Below are 26,093 nucleotides of genomic sequence, written 5' to 3' on the forward strand. Positions count from 1 at the left end.
GTAATGACGTAAGCATCGATCTGTGTCGGACTGAGTCCGGCGGATCGTATGTTACGTCCCAAAATTCTACTTTTGCCGGTCTGTCGGGTTTGATAACTAAGGGGAATCAGGCTTGCCCCAAATACGCTGCAGAATTCCAGCGTATTTGCGGTTGACGGCTTGATAAATAGATGCCAGAGTCTCTTTAAATCATGAGAAAAGCAAATATATAGAAAATATCTCCTATACATAGACTGTTACTGGGAGCAGTACAATAGAACAAGAAATTCCAATAATTTCCCCAAATCTTTATAGACAGATGCAAAATACAAAAAAAAGTGTAACCTGCCTATATACAAGGGCAAAGTTGGCAACATTTTTTTTAAGAATTCCAGGGTCACTTTCCAGCAAAGCCAAGCCTATTTACACATGCATAGCTCCACTCACTCAGATAGACCCCACAAAAAACAAGCTCATTAAATACTAGTAGTATTAGTCAAACTGTTTGCTTAAAGTGAAAGGAAAGTCAAATGTAATTGTTAATTAGAGCATGCCATTTATAAATTAATTTCTACTATGAAATGTAGTTTGTTCTCTTGGGTACCTTTGTTGAAAAGAATATGTACATATTCACTGGTGATTGGTGGCTACACACATTTGTCTTATATCATTGGCTCAGCTACAGATTACTTTAACTATGTGTTTAATCCCTTTGCTGAGGTCCCTTTTTTGTTATAGTCCTTTAAAGGGACACTGTACCCAAAAAATTTCTTTCGTGATTCAGATTGAGCATGAAATTTTAAGCAACTTTCTAGTTTACTCCTATTATCAAATTTTCTTCATTCTCTTGGTATCTTTATTTGAAATGCAAGAATGTAAGTTTAGATGCCGGCCCATTTTTGGTGAACAACCTGGGTTGTCCTTGCTGATTGGTGGATAAATTCATCCACCAATAAAAAAGTGCTGTCCAGAGTACTGAAACCAAAAAAAAGCTTAGATGCCTTCTTTTTCAAATAATGATAGCAAGAGAACAAAGAAAAATTGATAATAGGAGTAAATTAGAAAGTTGCTTAAAATTGCATGCTCTTTCTGAATTACAAAAGAAAAAATTTGGGTACAGTGTCCCTTTTATTCAGGTTAAATAATCAAACTCCTCATCACTTCCCTTACTCTCCAACACATAGGTCTAGATTACGATTGGTACACTAACAGTTGTGCACAAGCATTACAAGTTGATCTTTGAAACGCTATTTTAGTTAACACACTTCAGGTTAGCGCACCTCAGAGCTCTGGTTAACAGTTTTGCAAAACTAAAAATTGTCACGATACAAAATAATAATAACATCTGATAAAATTAAAAAAAAAATATTGCACACAAAAGTTGAAGGGTTAAAAGATATGAGATCTCAGGTGTTGGGAAAGGCAGAGAAAAGGGCTTAAAAAAATAAATAAATAATATATATATATATATATATATATATACACACACACACACTGTATATATATATATATATATATATATATATATATATATATACACACACACACACGTCTATATATATGTCTATATGTGTGCACATATGTAGTTATAAGTGTCTATATAAATGTCTATATCTGTGCACATATGTAGTTATAAGTGTATATATGTATTTACAGACATATATACACATATAAACATAAACATACATGTAGACATATTTAGACATTTCTATACGTGCATTGGAGCACTTTGTAGTAGATGAAAACATGAAAAACATTTATGCAATATTCATATTCAATAAAGGTTTTAATTATGTATTTACTGTAAATATTTCACATTCCAATGTTCTGCACATAGGGGAATATGATATATATATATATATACACACATATACACATACCCATATATAATCATGTATATAAATAGGTATAAATATTTGGGGGGGGGGGAATCAGATATATAGAAATATGTTTTTATGAATAAATAGAACACATTCTTCTATGTGAAGAACATTGGAATTTGAAATATTTATCATTTCATGTCGGGTTAGCACACTTGAGAATATGAGATTGGGTTTGCACGAGAGTAGGGTGTAATTTTTTCCACTTTTTTTTTTTGCTCCATTGACTTCTATGGGGGAATATGTTATTGTGTGTGCAATATTGTAAAATCGACCTTATACGCGTGTCGGCCTAGCGCGGGAGGGAAAACAGTTTACTTTTGAACTTGTAATAAGAGTGCAACCCGACGCAAGCAAAAAGCTTACTTCTAGCGTAATTAATGATCAAGCTGGAGCGTTAAATATCGTTCCACTTGTAATCTGGCCCACAGTTGGCAAAGGAAGTATACCTTTACAGCAAGTACCAAAATAAGCAATCAAGTGTTCAATTATTAACCCTTTAGCATCTGTATAGCAGGATACCACAAAGCACCCTAGTTTAAATAAATGTTACACATAAATTAGACAGTGATATTACCTCAATATGTTTAACCTGCTGAATACTGTATTGAGCTGCTGGAATGGAAAACAATATATTTAGATATACTGAGGATTTGTTTTTTATTTTTCAATTTTGATAAAGCCCTAATTTTATTTTATAAAGGTAGTCATTTTTGATCTTTACTGCAGCAGCGATTGTGGGCAGTAGGTTAATTGATCCAGAAATGCCCCAGTAAATATGGATTTTATTTTATGTTCTCTGAATTGCAGGCCCAGTACATGAAGAGTCGGATATATTAGGCCCCTGTTAAGCAAAGCCTCAGTGTATAAATGGGGGAAATGACACATGTTCCAAATTGTGCAACGCTATTTAGGTGCCTTGCTTCATCACCCCTTGTCTCCTGCCCTCCCTGGAATTATATATCAAATGGTTTCTACTTTCCAGATACCTGTCTACACACTTCAATATAACAGAAGATCACAGATAACCTCTAATAACAGGGAAGGTAGGAGACAAGGGTTGATGGAGGGAAATCAACTACTAATGCAAATAGGAAAGGCTGCTAATAATACCAATGCTGTAATAATCTGAGATTTTAACTACCCCAACATAAACTAGTAATACAGCTAAGGGAGATAGATTTTAAAATGTTCTCAAGGATAATTTCTTGTCACAATTAATAGAGGAGCCAACTAGGAATAAAGCTATAATGGGGTTAGAGCTATCAAACATATAAGTCAAAGAACATTTGGGTAACAGTGATCATAAAATGGTCACGTTAGAAATCACTTTCCATAAGCAGTATTATAAGGGTTCAACTAAGACTTTTAATTTTAAGAAAGCAAAATTCAATGATTTAAGAAAATCGTTAAATAACATAAATTGGGACAAAGTATTCTCTAATAAAAATGCAGAGGATATAAATGTAACATTTAAAACTTTGTTAAATAAATTTACATAACAACACATACCACATGGTTATAAAGATAAAAGAAATAAATCCAAGCCAATGTGGCTAAATAAAAATGTGCAAAGAGAAAATTAGGAAAAAAATGTAGGGCATTTAAATTATTGAAAATACTACAAACTCAACATTCAAAATATATAAGGAATGTAACAAAGCATGCAAATAAAACAATCAAATTAGCCAAAAATGAAAGATTAATTGCAAAGTCAAACCGTAAAAGGCTTTTTAAGTACATAAATGGAAAAAAAAAATCTAAGAAGGAAAATATAATATAGGTACATTAACCCTTTAGTGACAGCTGACGTACCAGGTACGTCATGCATTAACTAACAGTTAATGACAATGGACGTACCTGGTACGTCAGTTGTCTAAGAGTGCTGGAAGCGATCGCAATCGCTTCCAGCAGCTCTCAGGGTATTGCAGTGATGCCTCCATATGGAGGCATCCTGCAATACCATTTAGAAGACTCTGATGCAGAGAGAGCCACTCTGTGGCCCTCTCTGCACCGGTAGCGATGGTGCCGGTTCGTTGGTGGGTGGGAGCGTAACAGGGAGGCGGGTGGGCGGCCCATGCGGGGGCGCGCGCGCATGTGTGCGCGCGTGCGTGCATTAGCTGGCACTGACACCAATGAGCAGGGAAGAGGGGGGGGGGAATATATTTTTTTTAAATAATATAAAAGGATCTGGGAGGGGGAGGGGGATAGGGTTATTGTGGGGGGCTGCTACACTACAGAAAAAAAAATAAAAAAAGCAAAATAACAAAAAACACTTGTTTTTGGGGCAAATTGGGTACTGGCAGACAGCTGCCAGTACCCAAGATGGCCGCAATTAGATAGGGGAGAGGGTTAGAGAGCTGGGGGGGGATCATGGAGGTTGGGGCTAAGGCAGGAGTCCATCACAGCTAAAATATTTTATTTTTTTTATAAAAAAAAAAACAACTCCTTTTATTTAGTACTGGCAGACTTTCTGCCAGTACTTAAGATGGCGGGGACATTTGTGGGGTGGGGGAGGGAAGAGAGCTGTTTGGGAGGGATCAGGGGGTGGGATGTGTCAGGTGGGAGGCTGATCTCTACCCTAAAGCTAAAATTAACCCTGCAAGCTCCGTACAACCTACCTAATTAACCCCTTTACTGCTGGGCATAATTTACGTGTGGTGCGCAGCAGCATTTAGCGGCCTTCTAACTACCAAAAATCAGTGCCAAAGCCATATAAGTCTGCTATTTCTGAACAAAGGGGATCCCAAAGAAGCTTTTACAACAATTTGTGCCATAATAGCACAAGCTGTTTGTAAATAATTTCAGTGAGAAACCTAAAATTGTGAAAAATGGAAAGTTTTTTTTTTATTTGCTCGCATTTGGCGGTGAAATGGTGGCATAAAATATACCAAAATGTGCCTAGATCAATACTTTGGGTTGTCTTCTAACAAAAAATATGTACATGTCAAGGGATATTCAGGTATTCCTGACAGATATCAGGGTTCCAATGTAACTAGCGCTAATTTTGAAAAAAAGTGGTTTGGAAATAGCGAAGTGCTACTTGTATTTATGGCCCTATAACTTGCAAAAAAAGCAAAGAACATGTAAACATTGGGTATTTCTAAACTCAGGACAAAATTTAGAAACTATTTAGCATGGGTGTTTTTGGTGATTGCAGATGTGTAACAGATTTTGGGGGTCAAAGTTAGAAAAAGTGTGTTTTTTTCCATTTTTTCCTCATATTTTATTATTTTTTTTGTAGTAAATTATAAGACATGATGAAAATAATGGTATCTTTAGAAAGTCCATTTAATGGCGAGAAAAACGTTATATAATATGTGTGGGTACAGTAAATGAGTAAGAGGAAAATTACAGCTAAACACAAACACAGCAGAAATGTAAAAATAGCCATTGTCATTAAGGGTAAGAAAATTGAAAAATGGTCCGGTCATTAAGGGGTTAAAATGTGTAAAGGGTAGCATGATTAACAGTGACAGGGTACTAAACCAGTTTTTTTCTTCAGTATACACAAAAGAGGAAACAATGGGAGAAACAAACTAGCAAGCCCATACAATTAACTGGGTTCTCTAGATGATATCAGGAAAAAAAATGGATAATATTAATGGGACACCAAACACTAAATAAATGCTAGACAGAATTATGCATTCTGGAAAAAAATAGTTTGTGAATAACATGTAGATGTATTTTTTAAAGTTTCATCACCTTTTTAAATATTAACAAAGTAAGTGTAAAGTTTTAGTGTCTATAAAACGGTGGGAGCTGCCATGTTGTAACTTAGATTACATTCTCTGCTCTGGTCGATTAGGGACAGGTATAAATAAGTCACTAGAGTGTGCAGCCAATGGCTGTGTGGAACATAACAGTGTTCTGCACTTCATATTTTAAAAGGAACTGAAAAGCTCACAATTTCTGAATGGAATTACAGGAAAGGGGGACAATATAAATAAAGTATATTGCAGACTTGTTTTATTTACACAATTTATCATTTTATATTACTATCTCAAAGTGTTTAATGTCCCTTTAAGGTAACAAACGCCAGCCCCATCTGCATTAGATCCGCATACCATGTCCTGTATGGTCAGGTTGGACCAATTGATATTACTGATGCTGACTCCTGTTTGACCCGAGCAATGACTCTCGGAAGAAGAACAAACGGAGGAAATAGGTATGCTAGTTGAAACTCCCATGGACATACCAAGGCGTCTATCATGGGAGCCTTTGGATCTCTTGATCTTACACAATACCTTTGAAGTTCGTGATTTAAGAGAGAGGCCATCAAATCTATGTCCGGTAGGCCCCATTTGATCACTAATCGATCGAATATGTCCTAATGGAGTGACTATTCTCCTGGATGGAACAATTGACTGCTGAGGTAATCCACCTCCCAGTTGTTCACACCTGGCATGTGAATTTCTGATAGGGAGCAATGATTCCTCTCTGCCCAGGACAGAATCTAAGACAATTCATGCATGGCCAGTGAACTGCAGGTACCCCTTAAATATTTATGTAGGCTAATGCCATGATATTGTCGCTCAAAGTTCCAGAATGTTGATTGATAACCTCGCTCTGGAGGAGACCAGACTCCTTGTGCTCTTCAAGAATACCAAACAGCCCCCAGCCGAAAGACTGTCCGTCGTCACAATAGTTCATGACTAACAAAGGAAAGATGCCCAAAAGTTTAAGGAAGGACTTTGTGTTCACCAATAGAGAGATTGTCTGACGCATAAATCCAAAACAATCTGTTGGTCCAAGTGTTGATAATTCTTTGAATACTAATTTAGCATAGATAATTAAAGTTGTCTCAAGTGGAGACAGGTAAAATGAACTGTGTCTGAAGCAGCTACCATAAGACCCACTACCTCCATGCACTAATCTAATGATGGAAATGAAACACTTTTCAGGGAAGGACATGCCCTCTGAAGCTTTATTCTGTATGGTTCCGTCAGAAACAGACGCATAAGGACTGAATCTCTTATAACTTTTAGAAACGTTATCCTTGTAGCAAAATATAATGGGAACATGGTCTTGAAGAAAAGACAGATGCTTGCGAGTATGAGTGATCGCTAGTGACAGGGAAGGTGCTTGCACTAGTATGTCCTCCAGATATGGTCAAATTGAAATGCCCTGAGCACTGATAACCCCTAACAATGCACCCAACACCTTTGTAAATGTGGAAGGAGCTGTAGACAGACCAAACAGAAGAGCAACAAACTGGTAGTATTTGTGCAGATTCAGAAACCTTAGGAACGGATAGTGATCCTTGTGGATTGGTATGTGCAGGTATGCATCCTTGAGGTCTATAGTAGCCATAAACTGACCCTGTTGAATTAAGAATAAAATAGTTTCCATTTAGAAAGTGGGAACCCTGACAAACATAGGGGACATGTCTGTAAGTCCCTTCCTTTTTTCGGACAATGAACAGATTGGAGTAAAACCCTTGACCCTGTTGAGACACAGGATGGGATAATTACTCCCATATCCTTTAACTCATGTATAAAGGCAGCTGCCTTTAAATGATTTTTGGGGACATTAGTAGAGATGGGAAGGCCTGGAAAAAAAGGAAAATTGTATCTGTATAAACTTTATCTAAATGATTCCTATTAATGTTCTCCCCATCACAGCATAATGTTTATCTATAGTCTTGCCAATAAATTGCTTTTTGTTTCTCCTCTCATTAAAATGGTGACACCAACATCTAGAGTTTGGAAATATTTCCACAGTGCAATTGCTGCTGAGAGCAAAGCTGCAATTTGCAAATACTATGAGAAGAAATGCTGTTTTCCCAAATGCTACAAGGATGATAAACACATCCTTGCATGAAAGAGGTGCCCTAAAGACATTAAAAATACTTTATGGAATTAATTGATGAGGGTCATAATGAAAGTGCAAGTAGCTTTTCCCTCCAAAGTTCTCTTTCTGCTGCTTCTGTATCATCACAAGTGTTTCTTCACTATCAGCATCTTTAAAGGGATATTATACACTTGATTTTCTTTGCATAAATGTTTTGTAGATGATCCATTTATATAGCCCATACAGTTTTTTTTTGTTTTTTTTAAATGTATAGTTTTGATTATTTTTAAATAACATTCCTCTGATTTTCAGACTCCTAACCAAGCCCTAAAGTTTTAGGAGAATACTGATGTATACCTACTCCAGCTTGCTCCTGTTTGTGTAAAGTGTCTTTTCATATGCAGGGGAAGGGAGGAGTGTCTGCATTTTCCCACTTGCAGTGGGTGTTCCAGTTACCTTTTTAACAGAGCTAAAATGGGAGCTTCTAAGTAAGTTTTTAAACGGTTTTAAACTGGATTTTTATATCAGTATCTGTGCATATTATTCTTTATAGTAGTGTCTATTACATGCAGTTATATGAAAATTGGTGTATACTGTCCCTTTAAGTAAGAAAGTGCTGCAAACCACTGGCCTCACAAAAATACACAATAACTTCATTTATAGATAAAATGACACCTGATCAAGCTCTTAATAAAATCTTTTACTTTACTTTCTTCAGCAGTTGTAGGCTTGTTTTAATCCGTGCAAACCTTACGTTTTTAGAAGTCTATGAGAAAAATAACAAATATAAAGAGGAAGAAGAAACGGAAAATAATAGCAGTAGTTCAGAATAGAAAATGAGATAGATTAAATTGCATGTATATGTTGTATCTTTTTCTCAGTTAAACCTCGCTACGGAGCTTAAATATTGAGGTGGTCCTTACACCCCCATGACCATATCCTACTTGAACAAATAATGACAGTTACATTTTTGTTTGCAATTTTTGTTTTTATGTTGATAGTTTCTTGCTTTTTTTGTTGCTTTTGAGGGAAAGGGGATTGGTTACCTGTTCTCATGTATAGTTGAAATGTTCTTAACATATATAGACCTTGTTATTCCATTTGTAACAAAAATAAAGTTTTAAAAAGCAAGTTTAGTTTAGTTACTGAATAAGCTGTACTTTTATATCATGCATAATATTTTTTATATACACTGCATTTTAAGTTCTCAGTGTAACAAAATGACCTTCTATTTGTAAAACAACTCCATTTTTTTCAATTTTTCAGAAAATTTCAATTTTTTCCAGAAAAAAAAACAGGGAAAAAACAGTTTTTTTGCCATGGTTTCAAAATTTCCGGAAATTTTACATCTCTAGACATGAGACAGAAGGACCTGAACCGGGCCTTCTGAAAAAGACTCAGTCTACCCCCTACCAGAACAGATTCTGACCTGGGGGCTGCACCTTCATGCAGATTTAGCATTGATGTTGGATTACTTGGTCTGCTTAGAATCTTTGCCTATGAAAAAACAGGCTTCCAGGCCAGCTTGGAGGGTTCATACTTCTAAATAGAGGAGGATGTTTGATTTCCTCTGGAGCGAAAGGAACGAAACGGATTACCTTGTCTGTTCCTTTCTTTTGATTTTTTGTCCTGTGGGAGGAAAGCTCCTTTCCCACCAGTAATCATCTTAATAATAGTAATAGATAATAATAGAGTCCAAGTCTAAACCGAATAGAATCTTCCCTTGGAAGAAGAGCATCATCAATCTATAATTTGATATCATGTCTGTTGACCAATATTTTAAGCATAAGGCTCTTCTTGCCAGTACTGCCATAGACATATCTTGATATTAATCTTGATGATGTCCATCACAGCGTCACACATAAAAGATTGAGTCATTTTATGGGCCTTAATGCAGTTTTGCAGCTCATCAGTAGAGGATTTTCCAGCCACCATTTTGGATAATTAATCACACCAGAGTCTCCTTGCAGCAACCACACAGATGAGAGAAAATGCTGGTTTAAAGTGACAGTCAAGTCCAAAATAAACTTCCATGATTCAGATAAAGCATGTAATTTTAAACAACTTTCCAATTTACTTTTATCACCAATTTTCTTTGTTCTCTTGGTATTCTTAGTTTTAAGCTAAACCTAGGTAGGCTCATATGCTAATTTCTTAGACCTGGAAGGCCTCTCCCCCTCTCTTTCTATTTCTCTCCCCTCTCTCTTGCGCCGACCGCTCCAGATCATGCCCCCCGCCATGCCCAACCATGACCACGACCATGCCCGGTCACGCCCACGCTCCCGCCTGGCCACGCCCACATTTGCCGCACACAGCATGTCAGGTAAGGCCAGGTGTGTTTGTCCTTGTGCTGTCTCTACTGCGCATAAAAGCTTCGGACAAACACACTTGGCCTTTTATATTATAGGATATATATACTGCATATATATATATATATATATATATATATATATATATATATATACATACATATATATATATATATATATATATATATATACACACACACACACACATATATATATTTATTTATATACACACACACACATATATATATATATATATATATATATATATATATATTTATTTATATACACACACACACATATATATTTATTTATATACACACACACACACACACATATATATATATATATATATATATATATATATATATATACACGCACACACATATACATACCGTCTATAGTTTAATGTCCATTTCCATAGATTCAACAACAATGGAACTGTCTTCTCCTCTATATAACTGGAGAGGTCATTCTAGCTTTAGTGAATCTAATGAGACTATCTGCAGAGATGTGTTTTTATATGCTTGATTAACAAAAATGCACAGGCAGGAAAGCTCTGGGTTTTTATGTAATGCAGAATGGCTGCTGAACCAGCAAAACATTACATTTCCACTTATCACAAGATCACTGTGTTTTAAATACAGTTTCTCAATTTCATGCATTTTACATGAGCTATTTAAATAAACAGCCTCTATTAATCAGTAAACCACTTATGTGTAACTAGGCACATTGCAGCTGGGAATATCTAGGGCAAATAAGAACAACATTATTCTGCTTTAAGGAAAATATCTTAAGGAAACATTGGAGGAGGAAAGAAAGGTGATGCAAAAGATAGAAGAAAAAAGCTTATGTATGTAAAAGGTTGCATCCTCTCCAAGTCTCCTTAAGTAATCAATGGAAGGAAAAGGAGAGAAAAAATCCCAGAGAAAGGAGTAATGATGATATAAATGTTCCTGGACTTAAATTAGTTCACAAAAGGAAATGATATGGGCACGTATAAAATGAGTAATGTGTTTTTTTCTGCATTTCCTTTAAATTGCAAGAGTGACCACAATATATTTAACCATTGAGCATTCCTACTCCAGAACTATTGTTCCATTGAGAAAAGCACCCCTTCTAAAAAAAGATAAAACAACTATTGTTAAATAATATTTAGCAGTAAGAAGTTTAATTTTTATACATATACAGCACCTTACAAAACTATTTAAAGGGTCATTACAGCACAGAAATGGATTGCACTAATTCATGTCATTTTAGCACTAGTGAAGCTGCTGTGTCCACTTGGGATCAGCAGTTCTGTGTGGCTCCCAAGCGGTAGTTTAACTGTGTTAAACTCCCAATAAACTTGCAAAGTCGCTAGTGCTAATATTAGCATTTAATTAGAGCATGTCATTTATTTCCACTATAATGCCCCTTTTAACGTTACACTAAAATATTATTCTGCTTGGAAAAAAGTGAACTATTTTCTTGCTAACGTATTTAGTATGAACACATTAATATTTGTTATAGCCATCAATCTTTTGAGCCATTTGAGGCAAGTAGAAATGTATTCTGGCCTATTGGCAGATTTGCTTCATGTTGGCTGGATGATGCTTGTACATTTTCAAATAGTGCCACAGATTTCCTTTGAAGTTGAGATCAGGCCTTTGATTTAGCGACTGCAGAAAATGTTTGGCTTTAATCTTGAGACACTCTGATGTTGGTATGGTTTTAGTGCATGGGGTCATTGTCCTGATAATAAAAAAAAAAAACGGAATTTCTTCTTGAATTTCAGTTCTCCGTGGACTCACGCAGGTTCTCTTGCAGAAATTCTCTGCATTCAGTTATAACAAAGCATGTCCACTTCAGGATTAACATTGTGGATAAGGTGTATTGAGGTATGGGCAGTGTACAGTTAATGCAACAGACAAAACATCACATTGCAGCTAGGAAACCTTTTTTGCTGGCAAACTCCAGATAATGCTTTCATGTGATACTTTTTGAGTAATGGCTTATTTCTTGCACCCTTCCATGCAAGCCAGAGGTGTGCAGAGCGCTTCATATGGTTGGCTGGTGCACTCTTACTCAACTCACAGCACCTGAACTTTGTAGCTCCATTCATTTGTTGGTCTCTCAGTGGTTTCTGTCACAAATCTCCTGGCTTAGTCTTGAGGAACTGCCTTTTCTTGGCAGTGCATTAGTGATGCATACCTCAGCTGTATGACGCACGACTGATAATGAGTGGGCAGGTTCATCTGCAGTCAAGGGTGCATTCAGGTAGTCCATGGACAGCTCCAAGTGATGCCTAAGATGGACCCAAGTGACATGAAACTGGGGCAAAGAAGTGGAAAGAGGGACACAGCTCCCAAGTTTTGCTAGAAACATTTTTGCTAATGGTAGAATACTGCAAAATGCTTCTATTTGAAATTGGAATGCACCATTCACATTTCAAATTTGACCTTTCTATCCCTTTAACAGATTGTGCACTACTACTATGTTTTTACTCATAACCAGCATGTTTTGCAACTCTTCTCTGGAACTCCTCTTGGTGAATTCAGTACTAATATGTTTCTCAACCTATGTGTAGTTCTATTAAAAATATTCACAAATTACAATGTCCCCCTTCTTTAAAACTTAGGACAGGGGTCTAAAGACTTTGCTCACCAGTTAGTATCTTGGGAATATTTTGCACAAACTAGTTACATCCTCTAATTTGTTGTAGCTCTCTAGCTGAACACAGTAAATGATTGGTGATGTTGTGCGTCTGCCACTAGCAACTGGTTCATTGGCTGTTTCCTGCTCAGGACCAGCAGTTATCTGCGAATATCAAGCAGGATTTTACCTGTGTGTTTAACACCAGCAAAGGGTTCCAGTGTGAGTAGTGCCAAAATTGTATGCTCTAACTAATTAGAGCAAGTCGTTTTTTCCACAACAATGTCCTTTTAATTGCAGTTTCAGATAACACTTTCTTCAAGATGAAGAATTGCAAAAAAGATGGGAAAAAAACAATATATGCATAATTATATTGTAGACTTAGAGAAACTAAGAATGTTTTCTATCAGCAGGGAGTAACCAAGGTCAGCTAATGCTGTGAAAAAAAAATATTTACCAATGATAAATGGTTAGGTTGTGGGACATGGGATAGGAAAATGAAGACAGGAATTCAAACAAGGGAAGGTTTATATGAAGAGGCATCTTGGCAGATAGAAATAAAAGGGGGAGGTAAGGAGATGCTAAAAAAGACAGGAGACGTGAAGAGATACTTTAGGAATAAGGGCAGTGAGAGGGTTGCTAAAATATAAAAGAAAGTCTGATAAAACTGAATATATATATATATATATATATATATATATATATATATATATATATATATATATATATATATATATACATATAAATATATACACACAGACTATTAAAAACATATATTCAGCATAAGGGATATTACTAGATTTCACTGGCCCTCATGGCAAAGGCAGGGCTACATTTCAACAGCACCCTTTCAGGCAGCCACTTAGGAGCAAGAGGATTAGCCCCTGCTGGAGGATATGCACTTGAGCAGCCTTCCTGTACAAATATGGTGGCAGGTTTTTCTGAACAACACCACTATGGATGCCATCTTGGAATGCTGCCATGATATTTGTTAAGGCAAATCCATATAATTTATGTACATTATGAGCCTTATTTTGCAGTAGAGGGCAAAGATAGGGGCCCAACCTCATGCAGGAAGAGCCTAAGTTCCCCTGTAGCAACACTACAACTGATTGGGTCAGATGGGCCCCCCTGGATGCGTGCGCTAACTCAGTGTGACCCCAGTAGTTTAGTCCCTGCTCAGACCTCCAACTGACCCAATTTACCATGGGATTCTGAGATCTGCCCCGATGAGACAGTCATATGTCCTAATTTGCAGGATTTCCATTAGCTCCACCCATGGACCACCCAGACACGCCCATGGACTGGCCAGACACTCTCATGACATGGACCACTATCCACCCTCAACACCGCCCCTTGCAACACCTCCTACATCCCAGACCAACAGTCACAAATGTTGGGAGGTATGTCTGCTTAACACAAGATTAGAGCCACTGAGGTAAATGGAAAAATAATGATGCAATATATAAAGAATGTTCATGTGATATTTTATAGCCACCATTTTACAGTTATGCTTCATCACGTCCAAGTGACTTTACCTGTGTGTTTAACCTTTTTGTGGGGATTTACAACCTAATAAACTAGAGAGAGTAATAAGAACATGCCTCAGAATGTCCCTTTCATATGCTCACCATTAACAACTGTTCCATGTGAGTACTGTGCATGTGAATTTACTGAATTTATACCACTGCTGTTTAGAATCCACTGTTTATATAAGAGGCTATGTTATTATATGTTAATGATTTTTTTTTTTGTATTTATTAATTATTTATGAGTTTTGATATTACTGAGACAAGGTAAGACGAGATAAAGGAGAGAGAGAGAAAGAAAGAGAGAAATAAAAAAGAGAGAAAAGAGAGAGAGAAAAAAAGAGAGAGAAAAAAAGAGAGAGAAAAAAAGAGAGAGGAAAAAAAAGAGGAAAAAAAGAGAGAGAGAAAAAAAGAGAGAAAGAAAGAGAGAGAAAGAAAGAGAGAGAGAAAGAAAGAAAGAAAGAGAGAGAGAGAGAGAGAGAGAGAGAGAGAGAAAGAAAGAGAGAGAGAAAGAAAGAGAGAGAGAAAGAAAGAAAGAAAGAGAGAGAGAGAGAGAGAGAGAGAGAGAGAGAGAGAGAGAGAGAGAGAGAGAGAGAGAGAGAGAGAGAGAGAGAGAAAGAAAGAAAGAAAGAAAGAAAGAAAGAAAGAAAGAAAGAAAGAAAGAAAGAAAGAAAGAAAGAAAGAAAGAAAGAGAGGATAAAGAAAATAGAGAGAGAAAAAAAAGAGAGAAAGAAAGAATGAGAAAGAGAGAGAGAAATAATTCAAAGCTTATGCTCATTGCAAAGACAATAGGAATCAAGTTGCCTAGATAAATGTGTTTAGTGTTCCCTTACCTCTCATACTAGCCATGCTGGGCCCTGCGAACCATGGAAGTAACAACAGGAACAGTAGATATACCAGGGACAGTAGGTTGTAGCGGAACAGGCAGGCTGTTGGAACAGAGAAAATCATTTAATATCATGTTTAATAACAAGAAAACAGATTCTGAGGTAGATATAAGTCCGCACCTAGCAGTGTCTTGACAGAAGTATAACAACACAAAAATGTGTTTATTGATATTTATATATATTTTTATACTGTACATGCTACACATTACATTGTTGGGAAAACACATAAAATATCTCAATAAGAAGTCTAGATTTTTTTCTTTCAATTTAACAAATTCTGGCCACCAGGGAGACACATCACATAGAAAATGGACACTTTTACTGTGTGCCAGAGCCTATGACCTGTCTTGGGAAGAGTAACTAGCAATACCCAGAGCTTTACCACTGATCCCCTTAATTTTCTGGGGTTTGCAGCACAGACAATAGATGTTTCAGTCTGGCTGCCACTCTCCTTCCTCCTTTTCCTTGTGTAGTAAAAGGAATGGGGCATACCAAAGACTAATGGGGCATACCAAAGACTAATGGGGCAGTCAAGGGGTAAATATCACTACTACATGCCCACACACATTATAAAAAGTGTAAATTCTCTGACCTTTATATTTTTAAGATGGTTCATAGCTATTCAACAAGTTTATCATATCCTGTAATTTTCCATATATGTGATATAAAATATAACATATAGCTATCACAGTTACAGAAACAGAACTTAGGTTTTGGTGTTTATTGTTTTATTTATGAAAGAAGAGTGTTGTTTTTTTTATCTTTTTTGTTTCTTTAGCTAACACATAAGTATACTTTTTTTGCTTGGTTCATTAAAGGGACATGAACCCCCATCATTTTCTTTCATGATTCAGATAGAAGGTACAATTTAAAAAATCCATTTTACTTATATTGGCAAATGTATTTTATTCTCTGCATTTTTGTTGAAGGACAGTAGGTAGGCTTGTGAGTATGTGTCTGGAACAATATATGGCAGCGGATTTGCAAGAATGTTTTTAAAGGGACAATCTGGTCAAAATTAAACTTTCATGATTCATGTAATTTTAAACAACTTTCCATTTTATTTTTATCATCAAATTTGCTTTGTTCTCTTAGTATTCTTTTGAAGCTAAACCTAGGAAGGCGTATATGCTTATTTCTAAGCCCTTGAAGGCCACCTCTTATCTCAGTGCAGTTTGATATTTTTTTTTACAGCTAGACAGCGCTAGTTCACGTATGCCATATAGATAACAATGTGCTCAGTCCCATAAAGTTATTTATGAGTCAGCACGGATTGGCTAAAATGCAATTCTGTAAAAAGAACTGAGATAAGGGGGCAGTCTGCAGAGGCTTAGATATAGAGGTAAAAAGGAGACTTAGAAACAGAGGTAAAAAGTGTATTAATATAACAGTGTTGGTTATGCAAAACTTGGGAATGGGTAATAATATGATTATCTATATTTTTAAACAAACATTCTGGAGTAGACTGTCCTTTTAACAATGTTATACATTGTGCAAGCACTCCTACCCTTTAGTGCTCAAAAGTATTCTTGCAAAACTGCTGCCATAAAGTTCTCTGGCCACATACAGAATATGAGAACAAAGGAAATTTGATAATGGAAGTTAATTGGAAAGTTTTTTATTTTTATTTTGTTTTTTTATTACATGCTCTTTCTAAATCATGGAAGGGAAATTGTGGGTTGCTGAGCCTTTTTAACCAAACTTGTTTTACACGGTGTTGAGACACAAATAATAAATTCACTTTTGTTAAGAATATATATTGATTTAAAAAAACAGTAATTTTAATGTCACCTAAAACATATTTTCTAAACTGTAAAATGAATATCAAAAGGGCCATTAATAGTAGAAAAAATGATATGTTCTTATTTGTTAGAGCTTGTAATTGTATCACTTGCAACCCTGCAAGACTTTGGGCTAGATTACAAGTGATATGCTATTGTGGCGACTGCTACTAACGCGTGTATTACAAGTTATAAACAAACATGTTTGCTCAAGCGCAAACTAAATTAGTTTAGAACTAGCAGAAAGTGTAAGGGTTAAACATATATGTGCACCAAACACAACATAGATACATAATAAAGTGTTACACTTACACATACACAATATGATGAAAAGTGTTCATATAAAAATATTATTTAAAAAATGTATAATGGTCTAAAGGTATATGGTATATGACAAGGTGTTTGAATGGAAGGGGCTATATTGTGTGTGTATACACACACAAATACATACATACATATGCATGCATACACACATTATATATATATGTATATATATATACACAGGGAGTGCAGAATTATTAGGCAAATGAGTATTTTGACCACATCATCCTCTTTATGCATGTTGTCTTACTCCAAGCTGTATAGGCTTGAAAGCCTACTACCAATTAAGCATATTAGGTGATGTGCATCTCTGTAATGAGAAGGGGTGTGGTCTAATGACATCAACACCCTATATCAGGTGTGCATAATTATTAGGCAACTTCCTTTCCTTTGGCAAAATGGGTCAAAAGAAGGACTTGACAGGCTCAGAAAAGTCAAAAATAGTGAGATATCTTGCAGAGGGATGCAGCACTCTTAAAATTGCAAAGCTTCTGAAGCGTGATCATCGAACAATCAAGCGTTTCATTCAAAATAGTCAAAAGGGTCGCAAGAAGCGTGTGGAAAAACCAAGGCGCAAAATAACTGCCCATGAACTGAGAAAAGTCAAGCGTGCAGCTGCCAAGATAACCCTTGCCACCAGTTTGGCCATATTTCAGAGCTGCAACATCACTGGAGTGCCCAAAAGCACAAGGTGTGCAATACTCAGAGACATGGCCAAGGTAAGAAAGGCTGAAAGACGACCACCACTGAACAAGACACACAAGCTGAAACGTCAAGACTGGGCCAAGAAATATCTCAAGACTGATTTTTCTAAGGTTTTATGGACTGATGAAATGAGAGTGAGTCTTGATGGGCCAGATATATATATAATAATTCTGCACTCCCTGTATATATATATATAAATTCAAATATATTTATGAAAGGAAAAATATATAAACACATAGCAGAGCTATATGAGATGCTATGTTTAAAGTAGGGGAATACAGCACTCAGAATATACTTAAAGGACCATTCAACACAGTAGATTTGCATAATCAACAAATGCAAGAAAAAAAGACAATGCTATAGCACTCAGTCTGAACTTCAAATGAATAGTAGATTTTTTTTCTGACAATTTTAAAAGATGTCTTTTTTCACTCCCCCTGTACCATGTGACAGCCATCAGCCAATCACAAATGCATACACGTACCATGTGACAGTCATCAGCCATTCATGCATACACACTTATTCTTGCACATGCTCAGTAGGAGCTGGTGACTCCAAAAGTTTAACTATAAAAAGACTGTGCACTTTTAGTTAATGGAAGTAAATTAGAAAGTTGTTTAAAATGGCATGCTCTGTCTGAATAATGAAAGTTTAATTTTGATTGAGTGTCCCTTTAACTTTGGTCTAATATGTAGAAAAAGGCTGAAACATTGTATCAAACAAAGAGGCTTAAACACAATCGGCCCAATTGAAATACAACATATTTATTGCTGAAAAACAAAATAAACAACAAAACTATAGAGGTAATGCAACTGAATACCACACCTAAATATGCCACTGCAGTGGAAGGCCTAGACAAATCTAAACCTATTATAGCACTGATACTTAGATTAAACTCATGTGTATGGGGTACAAAAAAACATGTCAATTTAGATAGAACATAGAAGTAACAATGAGAAACATCAGTTATGTGTAATGAAACTAAAATGTCCCAAAGCTGCAACGTTCCGTTTTTGCAAACTTATTTGGTGTAAATATCTTCTTTCAAAAGATTGCAACAAGTGAGCTCATTGATAATACGGTACCGTAATTTGTGAAACAACTGACAAGATCGAGGTAAGAGCGTCCTCCAACGTCAGCTTGCTTAAAGCATGAGTGAATTCTTAAATGACAGGCTATTCAATTGCATTACCTCTATAGTTTTTTTTGTTTATTTTGTTTTTCAGCAATAAATATGTTGTATATCAATTGGGCCCATTGTGTTTAAGCCTCTTTGTTTGATACAATGTTTCAGCCTTTTTCTACATATTAGACCAAAGTTAAGTATATTTCTGAGTGCTGTATTCCCCTACTTTAAACATAGCATCTCATATAGCTCTGCTATGTGTTTATATATTTTTCCTTTCATAAATATATTTGAATTTCTATAAATTTTGGGGCCTGCACCAGGTCCTGGATCAGCCGTTGCACCCCTCACATATTTGTAAATATTTTATTATATCTTTTCATGTGACAACACTGAGGAAATTACACTTTGCTATAATGTAAAGTAGTGAGTGTACAGCCTTATAACAGTGTACATTTGCTGTCCCCTCAAAATAACTCAACACACAGCCATTAATGTCTAAACCGTTGGCAACAAAAGTGAGTACACCCCTAAGTGGAAATGTCCAAATTGGGCCCAAAGTGTCATTATTTTGTGTAGCCACCATTAATTTCCAGCACTGCCTTAACCCTCTTAGGTATGGAGTTCCCCAGAGTTTTACAGGTTGCCACTGGAGTCCTCTTCCACTCCTCCATGACGACATCCCAGTCTCCGAAGGGAGGGGATCATGCTCTGCTACAGTATGTCACAGTACATGTTGGCATTCATGGTTCCCTCAATGAACTGTACCTCCCCAGTGCTAGCAGCACTCATGCAGCCCCAGACCATGACACTCCCACCACCATGCTTGACAAACTTGATTGTAGGCAAGACACACTTGTCTTTGTACTCCTCACCTGGTTGCCGCCACACACGCTTGACACCATCTGAACCAAATAAGTTTATCTTGGTCTCATCGGACCACAGGACATGGTTCCAGTAATCCATGTCTGCTTGTCTTCAGCAAACCGTTTGAAGGCTTTCTTGTGCATCTTTAGAAGAGACTTCCTTCTGGGACGACAGCCATGCAGACCACTTTGATGCAGTGTGCGGTGTATGGTCTGAGCACTGACAGGCTGATCCCCCCCCCGCCCACCACTTCAACCTCTGCAGCAATGCTCGCAGCACTCATATGTCTATTTCCCAAAGACAACCTCTGGATATGGCGCTGAGCATGTGCACTCAACTTCTTTGGTCGACCATGGCGGGGCCTGTTCTGAGTGGAACCTGTCCTGTGAAAGTGCTGTATGGTCTTGCCCACCGTGCTACAGCTCAGTTTCAGGGTCTTGGCAATCTTCTTATAGCCTAGGCCATCTTTATGTAGAGCAAGAATTCTTTTTCTCAGATCCGCAGAGAGTTCTTTGCCATGAGGTGCCATGGTGAACTTCCAGTGATCAGTATGTGAGAGCGATAACACCAAATTTAATACACCTGCTCCCCATTCACATCGGAGACCTTGTAACACTAATGAATCACATGACACCAGGGAGGGAAAATGGCTAATTGGGCCCAATTTGAACATTTTCACTTAGGGGTGTACTCACTTTTGTTGCCAATGGTTTAGACATTAATAGCTGTGTGTTGAGTTATTTTGAGTGGAAAGCAAATTTACACTGTTATACAGGATGTACACTCACTACTTTACATTGTAGCAGTGTGTCATTTCTTCAGTGTTGTCACATGAAAAGATATACCGGGGTTTTCCGGAAAGCCACCCAGGACCGTTAAATGGAAAATCATTCTTGGACCGAATAACAGCCCAGGTCTATAATACGTTAGTCACTTATACCACTCTTTAGGATGCTGATAGCCCCTCCAAATCATTTTAAAGTGTTATGCCATAGCAAATAAAGAGAATTTTTGAGCAGCCAGTATACCAGTCATATCTGAGCGCATGTCAATGGTTATAACTCCAATTCTCTGCAGAGTGAGGAGAATTAAAGTTATAACCAGAGATGGGCTCAGTCAGAGTGAGGAGAATTGAAGTTATAACCAGAGATGGGCTCAGTCAGAGTGAAGAAAATTGAAGTTATAACCAGATGTATATACACATATACACCTATACATACATATATACACACACACAGTACTGTGCAAAAGTCTTAGGCCACCATTAGATTTCTTGTTTAAGCAATGGTATAATGACCATATATAATTATTTCTATCTCTTAGGATACAACCAGAAAATACAGGATAAGTGTATGCAGTATAAAAAAAACAGAAGAAAAAAAAAAATCAGAAAAATAGCTTCTATAGACTAAAGTGGCAAGTATTTTGTGTCATCTCCCCTTACACTTGAGCAATAGCAGAAACCTGGCTCTCGTAAACCTAAATGGAATGGAACCCTAATTGATGTCATTGCTAACACATGTATTTGTTTTATTATTTCATGTCAAAATGACTGAAGTGAAAAAGGTCTATTACACCAGGTTTGTGCAAGACATGCTTGAGCATTACATACACACGTGGTATGAGATTCATTTATTGGAAGCTTGCTAATAAGACCAACTTTCAATCTCATCATTCTATTAAAAATGCCAAAGATCACATAATTCAAGAGACATAAAATAATACTTTTGCATCAGCAAGGCCACTTTCAAAGGAAAATCAGCAAACAACTGGATACTCAAGATGAAGTATTCAAGAAATTTGAAAAATCAGGAGAGGTCAAGGACAAAAAAAAGTAATGGAAGGCCAAAAAAACTTTCAAAATCTGATGAGAAGTTTCTCAGAGTTTGCTCTTTGAGAGACCGGAAGAAGTCCAGCAAGGACCTGGCTCAGCATCTGGCAGCTTCATCAGGAGCTTTGATATCTTTGTTTAACCCCTTAAGGACCAAGGACGTGCTATCATAATCCAGCGCTCAGTTTCACTGAGGACATGCTACTTACGTCCTTCGTCCTTAACTGTTGTTTTTTTGAGGACGTACATAGCATGTCCTCAGTGAAACTGAGCGCTGGAAGCGATTAGGATTGCTTCCAGCTGCTCTCAGGGTATTGCAGCGATGCCTCGGTAGGCATTGTGCAATACCCTTTGGGCAGCTACCGATGCAGAGAGGGCCACTCTGTGGCAGTGAGAGGAGGGAGGAGGGGGAAGGAAGAGAGGGGGATCCTATGGGGTATCCATGTTTGTAAAGGGATGTGGGAGGGGGAGGGGGTTTGCTAATGAGGGAGGGCAGCTACACTACAGATTTTATTTTTTACAATTATAATTTATAGCAAACCAGGTACTGGCAGCTGTCTAAGATGGCGGCAAATAGGTAGAGGGGGAGGGTTAGAGAGAGAAATTTATATAATTAAAAAAAAACATAATTTATGCTTACCTGATAAATTCCTTTCTTCTGTAGTGTGATCAGTCCACGGGTCATCATTACTTCTGGGATATTAACTGCTCCCCTACAGGAAGTGCAAGAGGATTCACCCAGCAGAGCTGCATATAGCTCCTCCCCTCTACGTCACTCCCAGTCATTCGACCAAGGACCAACGAGAAAGGAAAAGCCAAGGGTGAAGTGGTGACTGGAGTATAAATTAAAAAATATTTACCTGCCTTAAAAACAGGGCGGGCCGTGGACTGATCACACTACAGAAGAAAGGAATTTATCAGGTAAGCATAAATTATGTTTTCTTCTGTTAAGTGTGATCAGTCCACGGGTCATCATTACTTCTGGGATACCAATACCAAAGCAAAAGTACACGGATGACGGGAGGGATAGGCAGACTCTTTATACAGAAGGAACCACTGCCTGAAGAACCTTTCTCCCAAAAATAGCCTCCGATGAAGCAAAGGTGTCAAATTTGTAAAATTTGGAAAAAGTATGAAGCGAAGACCAAGTTGCAGCCTTGCAAATCTGTTCAACAGAGGCCTCATTCTTGAAGGCCCAAGTGGAAGCCACAGCTCTAGTAGAATGAGCTGTAATTCTTTCAGGGGGCTGCTGTCCAGCAGTCTCATAAGCTAAACGAATTATGCTACGAAGCCAAAAAGAAAGAGGTAGCGGAAGCTTTTTGACCTCTCCTCTGCCCAGAGTAAATGACAAACAGAGAAGACGTTTGTCGGAATTCCTTAGTTGCCTGCAAGTAAAATTTTAGAGCCCGGACTACATCCAGGTTGTGCAGTAGACGTTCCTTCTTTGAAGAAGGATTTGGGCATAAAGAAGGAACAACAATCTCTTGATTGATATTCCTGTTAGTAACTACCTTAGGTAAGAACCCAGGTTTAGTACGCAGGACTACCTTATCCGAATGAAAAATCAAATAAGGAGAATCACAATGTAAGGCTGATAATTCAGAGACTCTTCGAGCCGAGGAAATAGCCATTAAAAATAGAACTTTCCAAGATAACAACTTTATATCAATGGAATGAAGGGGTTCAAACGGAACGCCCTGTAAAACATTAAGAACAAGGTTTAAACTCCATGGTGGAGCAACAGTTTTAAACACAGGCTTAATCCTGGCCAAAGCCTGACAAAAAGCCTGGACGTCAGGAACTTCTGACAGACGTTTGTGTAACAGAATGGACAGAGCTGAGATCTGTCCCTTTAATGAACTAGCAGAAAAACCCGTTTCTAAACCTTCTTGTAGAAAAGACAATATCCTAGGAATCCTAACCTTACTCCAAGAGTAACCTTTGGATTCACACCAATGTAGGTATTTACGCCATATCTTATGGTAAATCTTTCTGGTAACAGGTTTCCTAGTCTGTATTAAGGTACTAATAACTGACTCAGAAAACCCACGTCTTGATAAAATTAAGCGTTCAATTTCCAAGCAGTCAGCTTCAGAGAAGTTAGATTTTGATGTTTGAAGGGACCCTGTATCAGAAGGTCCTGTTTCAGAGGTAGAGACCAAGGCGGACAGGATGACATGTCCACCAGGTCTGCATACCAAGTCCTGCGTGGCCACGCAGGTGCTATTAGAATCACTGATGCTCTCTCTTGTTTGATTCTGGCTATCAATCGAGGAAGCAACGGGAAGGGTGGAAACACGTAAGCCATCCTGAAGTCCCAAGGTGCTGTCAGAGCATCTATCAGGACTGCTCCTGGATCCCTGGATCTGGACCCGTAACAAGGAAGCTTGGCGTTCTGTCGAGACGCCATGAGATCTATCTCTGGTTTGCCCCAACGTCGAAGTATTTGGGCAAAGACCTCCGGATGAAATTCCCACTCCCCCGGATGAAAAGTCTGACGACTTAAGAAATTCGCCTCCCAGTTCTCCACTCCCGGGATGTGGATTGCTGACAGGTGGCAAGAGTGAGACTCTGCCCAGCGAATTATCTTTGATACTTCCATCATAGCTAGGGAGCTTCTTGTCCCTCCCTGATGGTTGATGTAAGCTACAGTCGTGATGTTGTCCGACTGAAACCTGATGAACCCCCGAGTTGTCAACTGGGGCCAAGCCAGGAGGGCATTGAGAACTGCTCTCAATTCCAGAATGTTTATTGGCAGGAGACTCTCCTCCTGACTCCATAGTCCCTGAGCCTTCAGGGAATTCCAGACGGCACCCCAACCTAGAAGGCTGGCGTCTGTTGTTACAATTGTCCAGTCTGGTCTGCTGAATGGCATCCCCCTGGACAGGTGTGGCCGAGAAAGCCACCATAGAAGAGAATTTCTGGTCTCTTGATCCAGATTCAGAGAAGGGGATAAGTCTGAGTAATCCCCATTCCACTGACCTAGCATGCACAGTTGCAGTGGTCTGAGGTGTAAGCGTGCAAAGGGTACTATGTCCATTGCCGCTACCATTAAGCCGATTACCTCCATACATTGAGCCACTGACGGGTGTTGAATGGAATGAAGAGTGCGGCAAGCACTTTGAAGTCTTGATAGCCTGTCCTCTGTCAGGTAAATCTTCATTTCTACAGAATCTATAAGAGTCCCCAGGAAGGGAACTCTTGTGAGTGGAACGAGTGAACTTTTCTTTTCGTTCACCTTCCATCCATGTGACCTTAGAAATGCCAGCACTAACTCTGTATGAGACTTGGCAGTTTGAAAGCTTGAAGCTTGTATCAGAATGTCGTCTAGGTATGGAGCTACCGAGATTCCCCGCGGTCTTAGTACCGCCAGAAGAGCACCCAGAACCTTTGTGAAGATTCTTGGCGCTGTAGCCAATCCGAATGGAAGAGCCACAAACTGGTAATGCCTGTCTAGGAAGGCAAACCTTAGGTACCGGTAATGATCTTTGTGAATCGGTATGTGCAGGTAAGCATCTTTTAAATCTACAGTGGTCATGTACTGACCCTCTTGGATCATAGGTAAAATTGTCCGAATAGTCTCCATCTTGAACGATGGAACTCTTAGGAATTTGTTTAGGATCTTTAAGTCCAGGATTGGTCTGAAAGTTCCCTCTTTTTTGGGAACCACAAACAGATTTGAGTAAAACCCCTGTCCCTGTTCCGATCGTGGAACTGGATGGATTACTCCCATTAACAAGAGCTCTTGTACGCAGCGTAGAAAAGCCTCTTTCTTTGTCTGGATTGTTGACAATCTTGACAGATGAAATCTCTCTCTTGGAGGAGAGTATTTGAAGTCCAGAAGGTATCCCTGAGATATTATCTCTAGCGCCCAGGGATCCTGAACATCTCTTGCCCAAGCCTGGGCGAAGAGAGAAAGTCTGCCCCCCACTAGATCCGATCCCGGATCGGGGGCCCTCAATTCATGCTGTTTTGGGGGCAGCAGCAGGTTTCCTAGTCTGCTTGCCCTTGTTCCAGGACTGGTTAGGTTTCCAGCCTTGTCTGTAGCGAGCAACAGCTCCTTCCTGTTTTGGTGCAGAGGAAGTTGATGCTGCTCCTGCTTTGAAATTACGAAAGGAACGAAAACTAGACTGTCTAGTCTTGGCTTTGGCTTTGTCCTGAGGCAGGGCATGGCCTTTACCTCCTGTAATGTCAGCGATAATCTCTTTCAACCCGGCCCCGAATAAGGTCTGCCCTTTGAAAGGTATATTAAGCAATTTAGACTTAGAAGTAACATCAGCTGACCAGGATTTTAGCCACAGCGCCCTGCGTGCCTGAATGGCGAATCCTGAATTCTTCGCCGTAAGTTTAGTAAGATGTACTACGGCCTCCGAAATGAATGAATTAGCTAGTTTAAGGACTCTAAGCCTGTCCGTAATGTCGTCCAGAGTAGCTGAACCAATGTTCTCTTCCAG

The 26,093-nt window shown here is 38.2% G+C and overlaps 1 protein-coding gene across 2 annotated transcripts in view; it reads right to left on the reverse strand.

The window, feature by feature from the left end:
• PIEZO1 (piezo type mechanosensitive ion channel component 1) overlaps window positions 1–26,093 on the reverse strand; it is a 627,492-nt gene that overhangs the window by 406,793 nt on the left and 194,606 nt on the right. For both annotated transcript variants that reach the window (XM_053706596.1, XM_053705806.1), the window contains exon 2: window positions 14,955–15,050. In XM_053706596.1, the coding sequence (XP_053562571.1) occupies window positions 14,955–15,050 (96 nt within the window). The remainder of the gene's footprint in view (window positions 1–14,954; window positions 15,051–26,093) is intronic.

This window comes from Bombina bombina, chromosome 1 (assembly GCF_027579735.1).
Source record: "Bombina bombina isolate aBomBom1 chromosome 1, aBomBom1.pri, whole genome shotgun sequence".
Classification (NCBI taxonomy): Eukaryota; Metazoa; Chordata; class Amphibia; order Anura; family Bombinatoridae; genus Bombina; species Bombina bombina.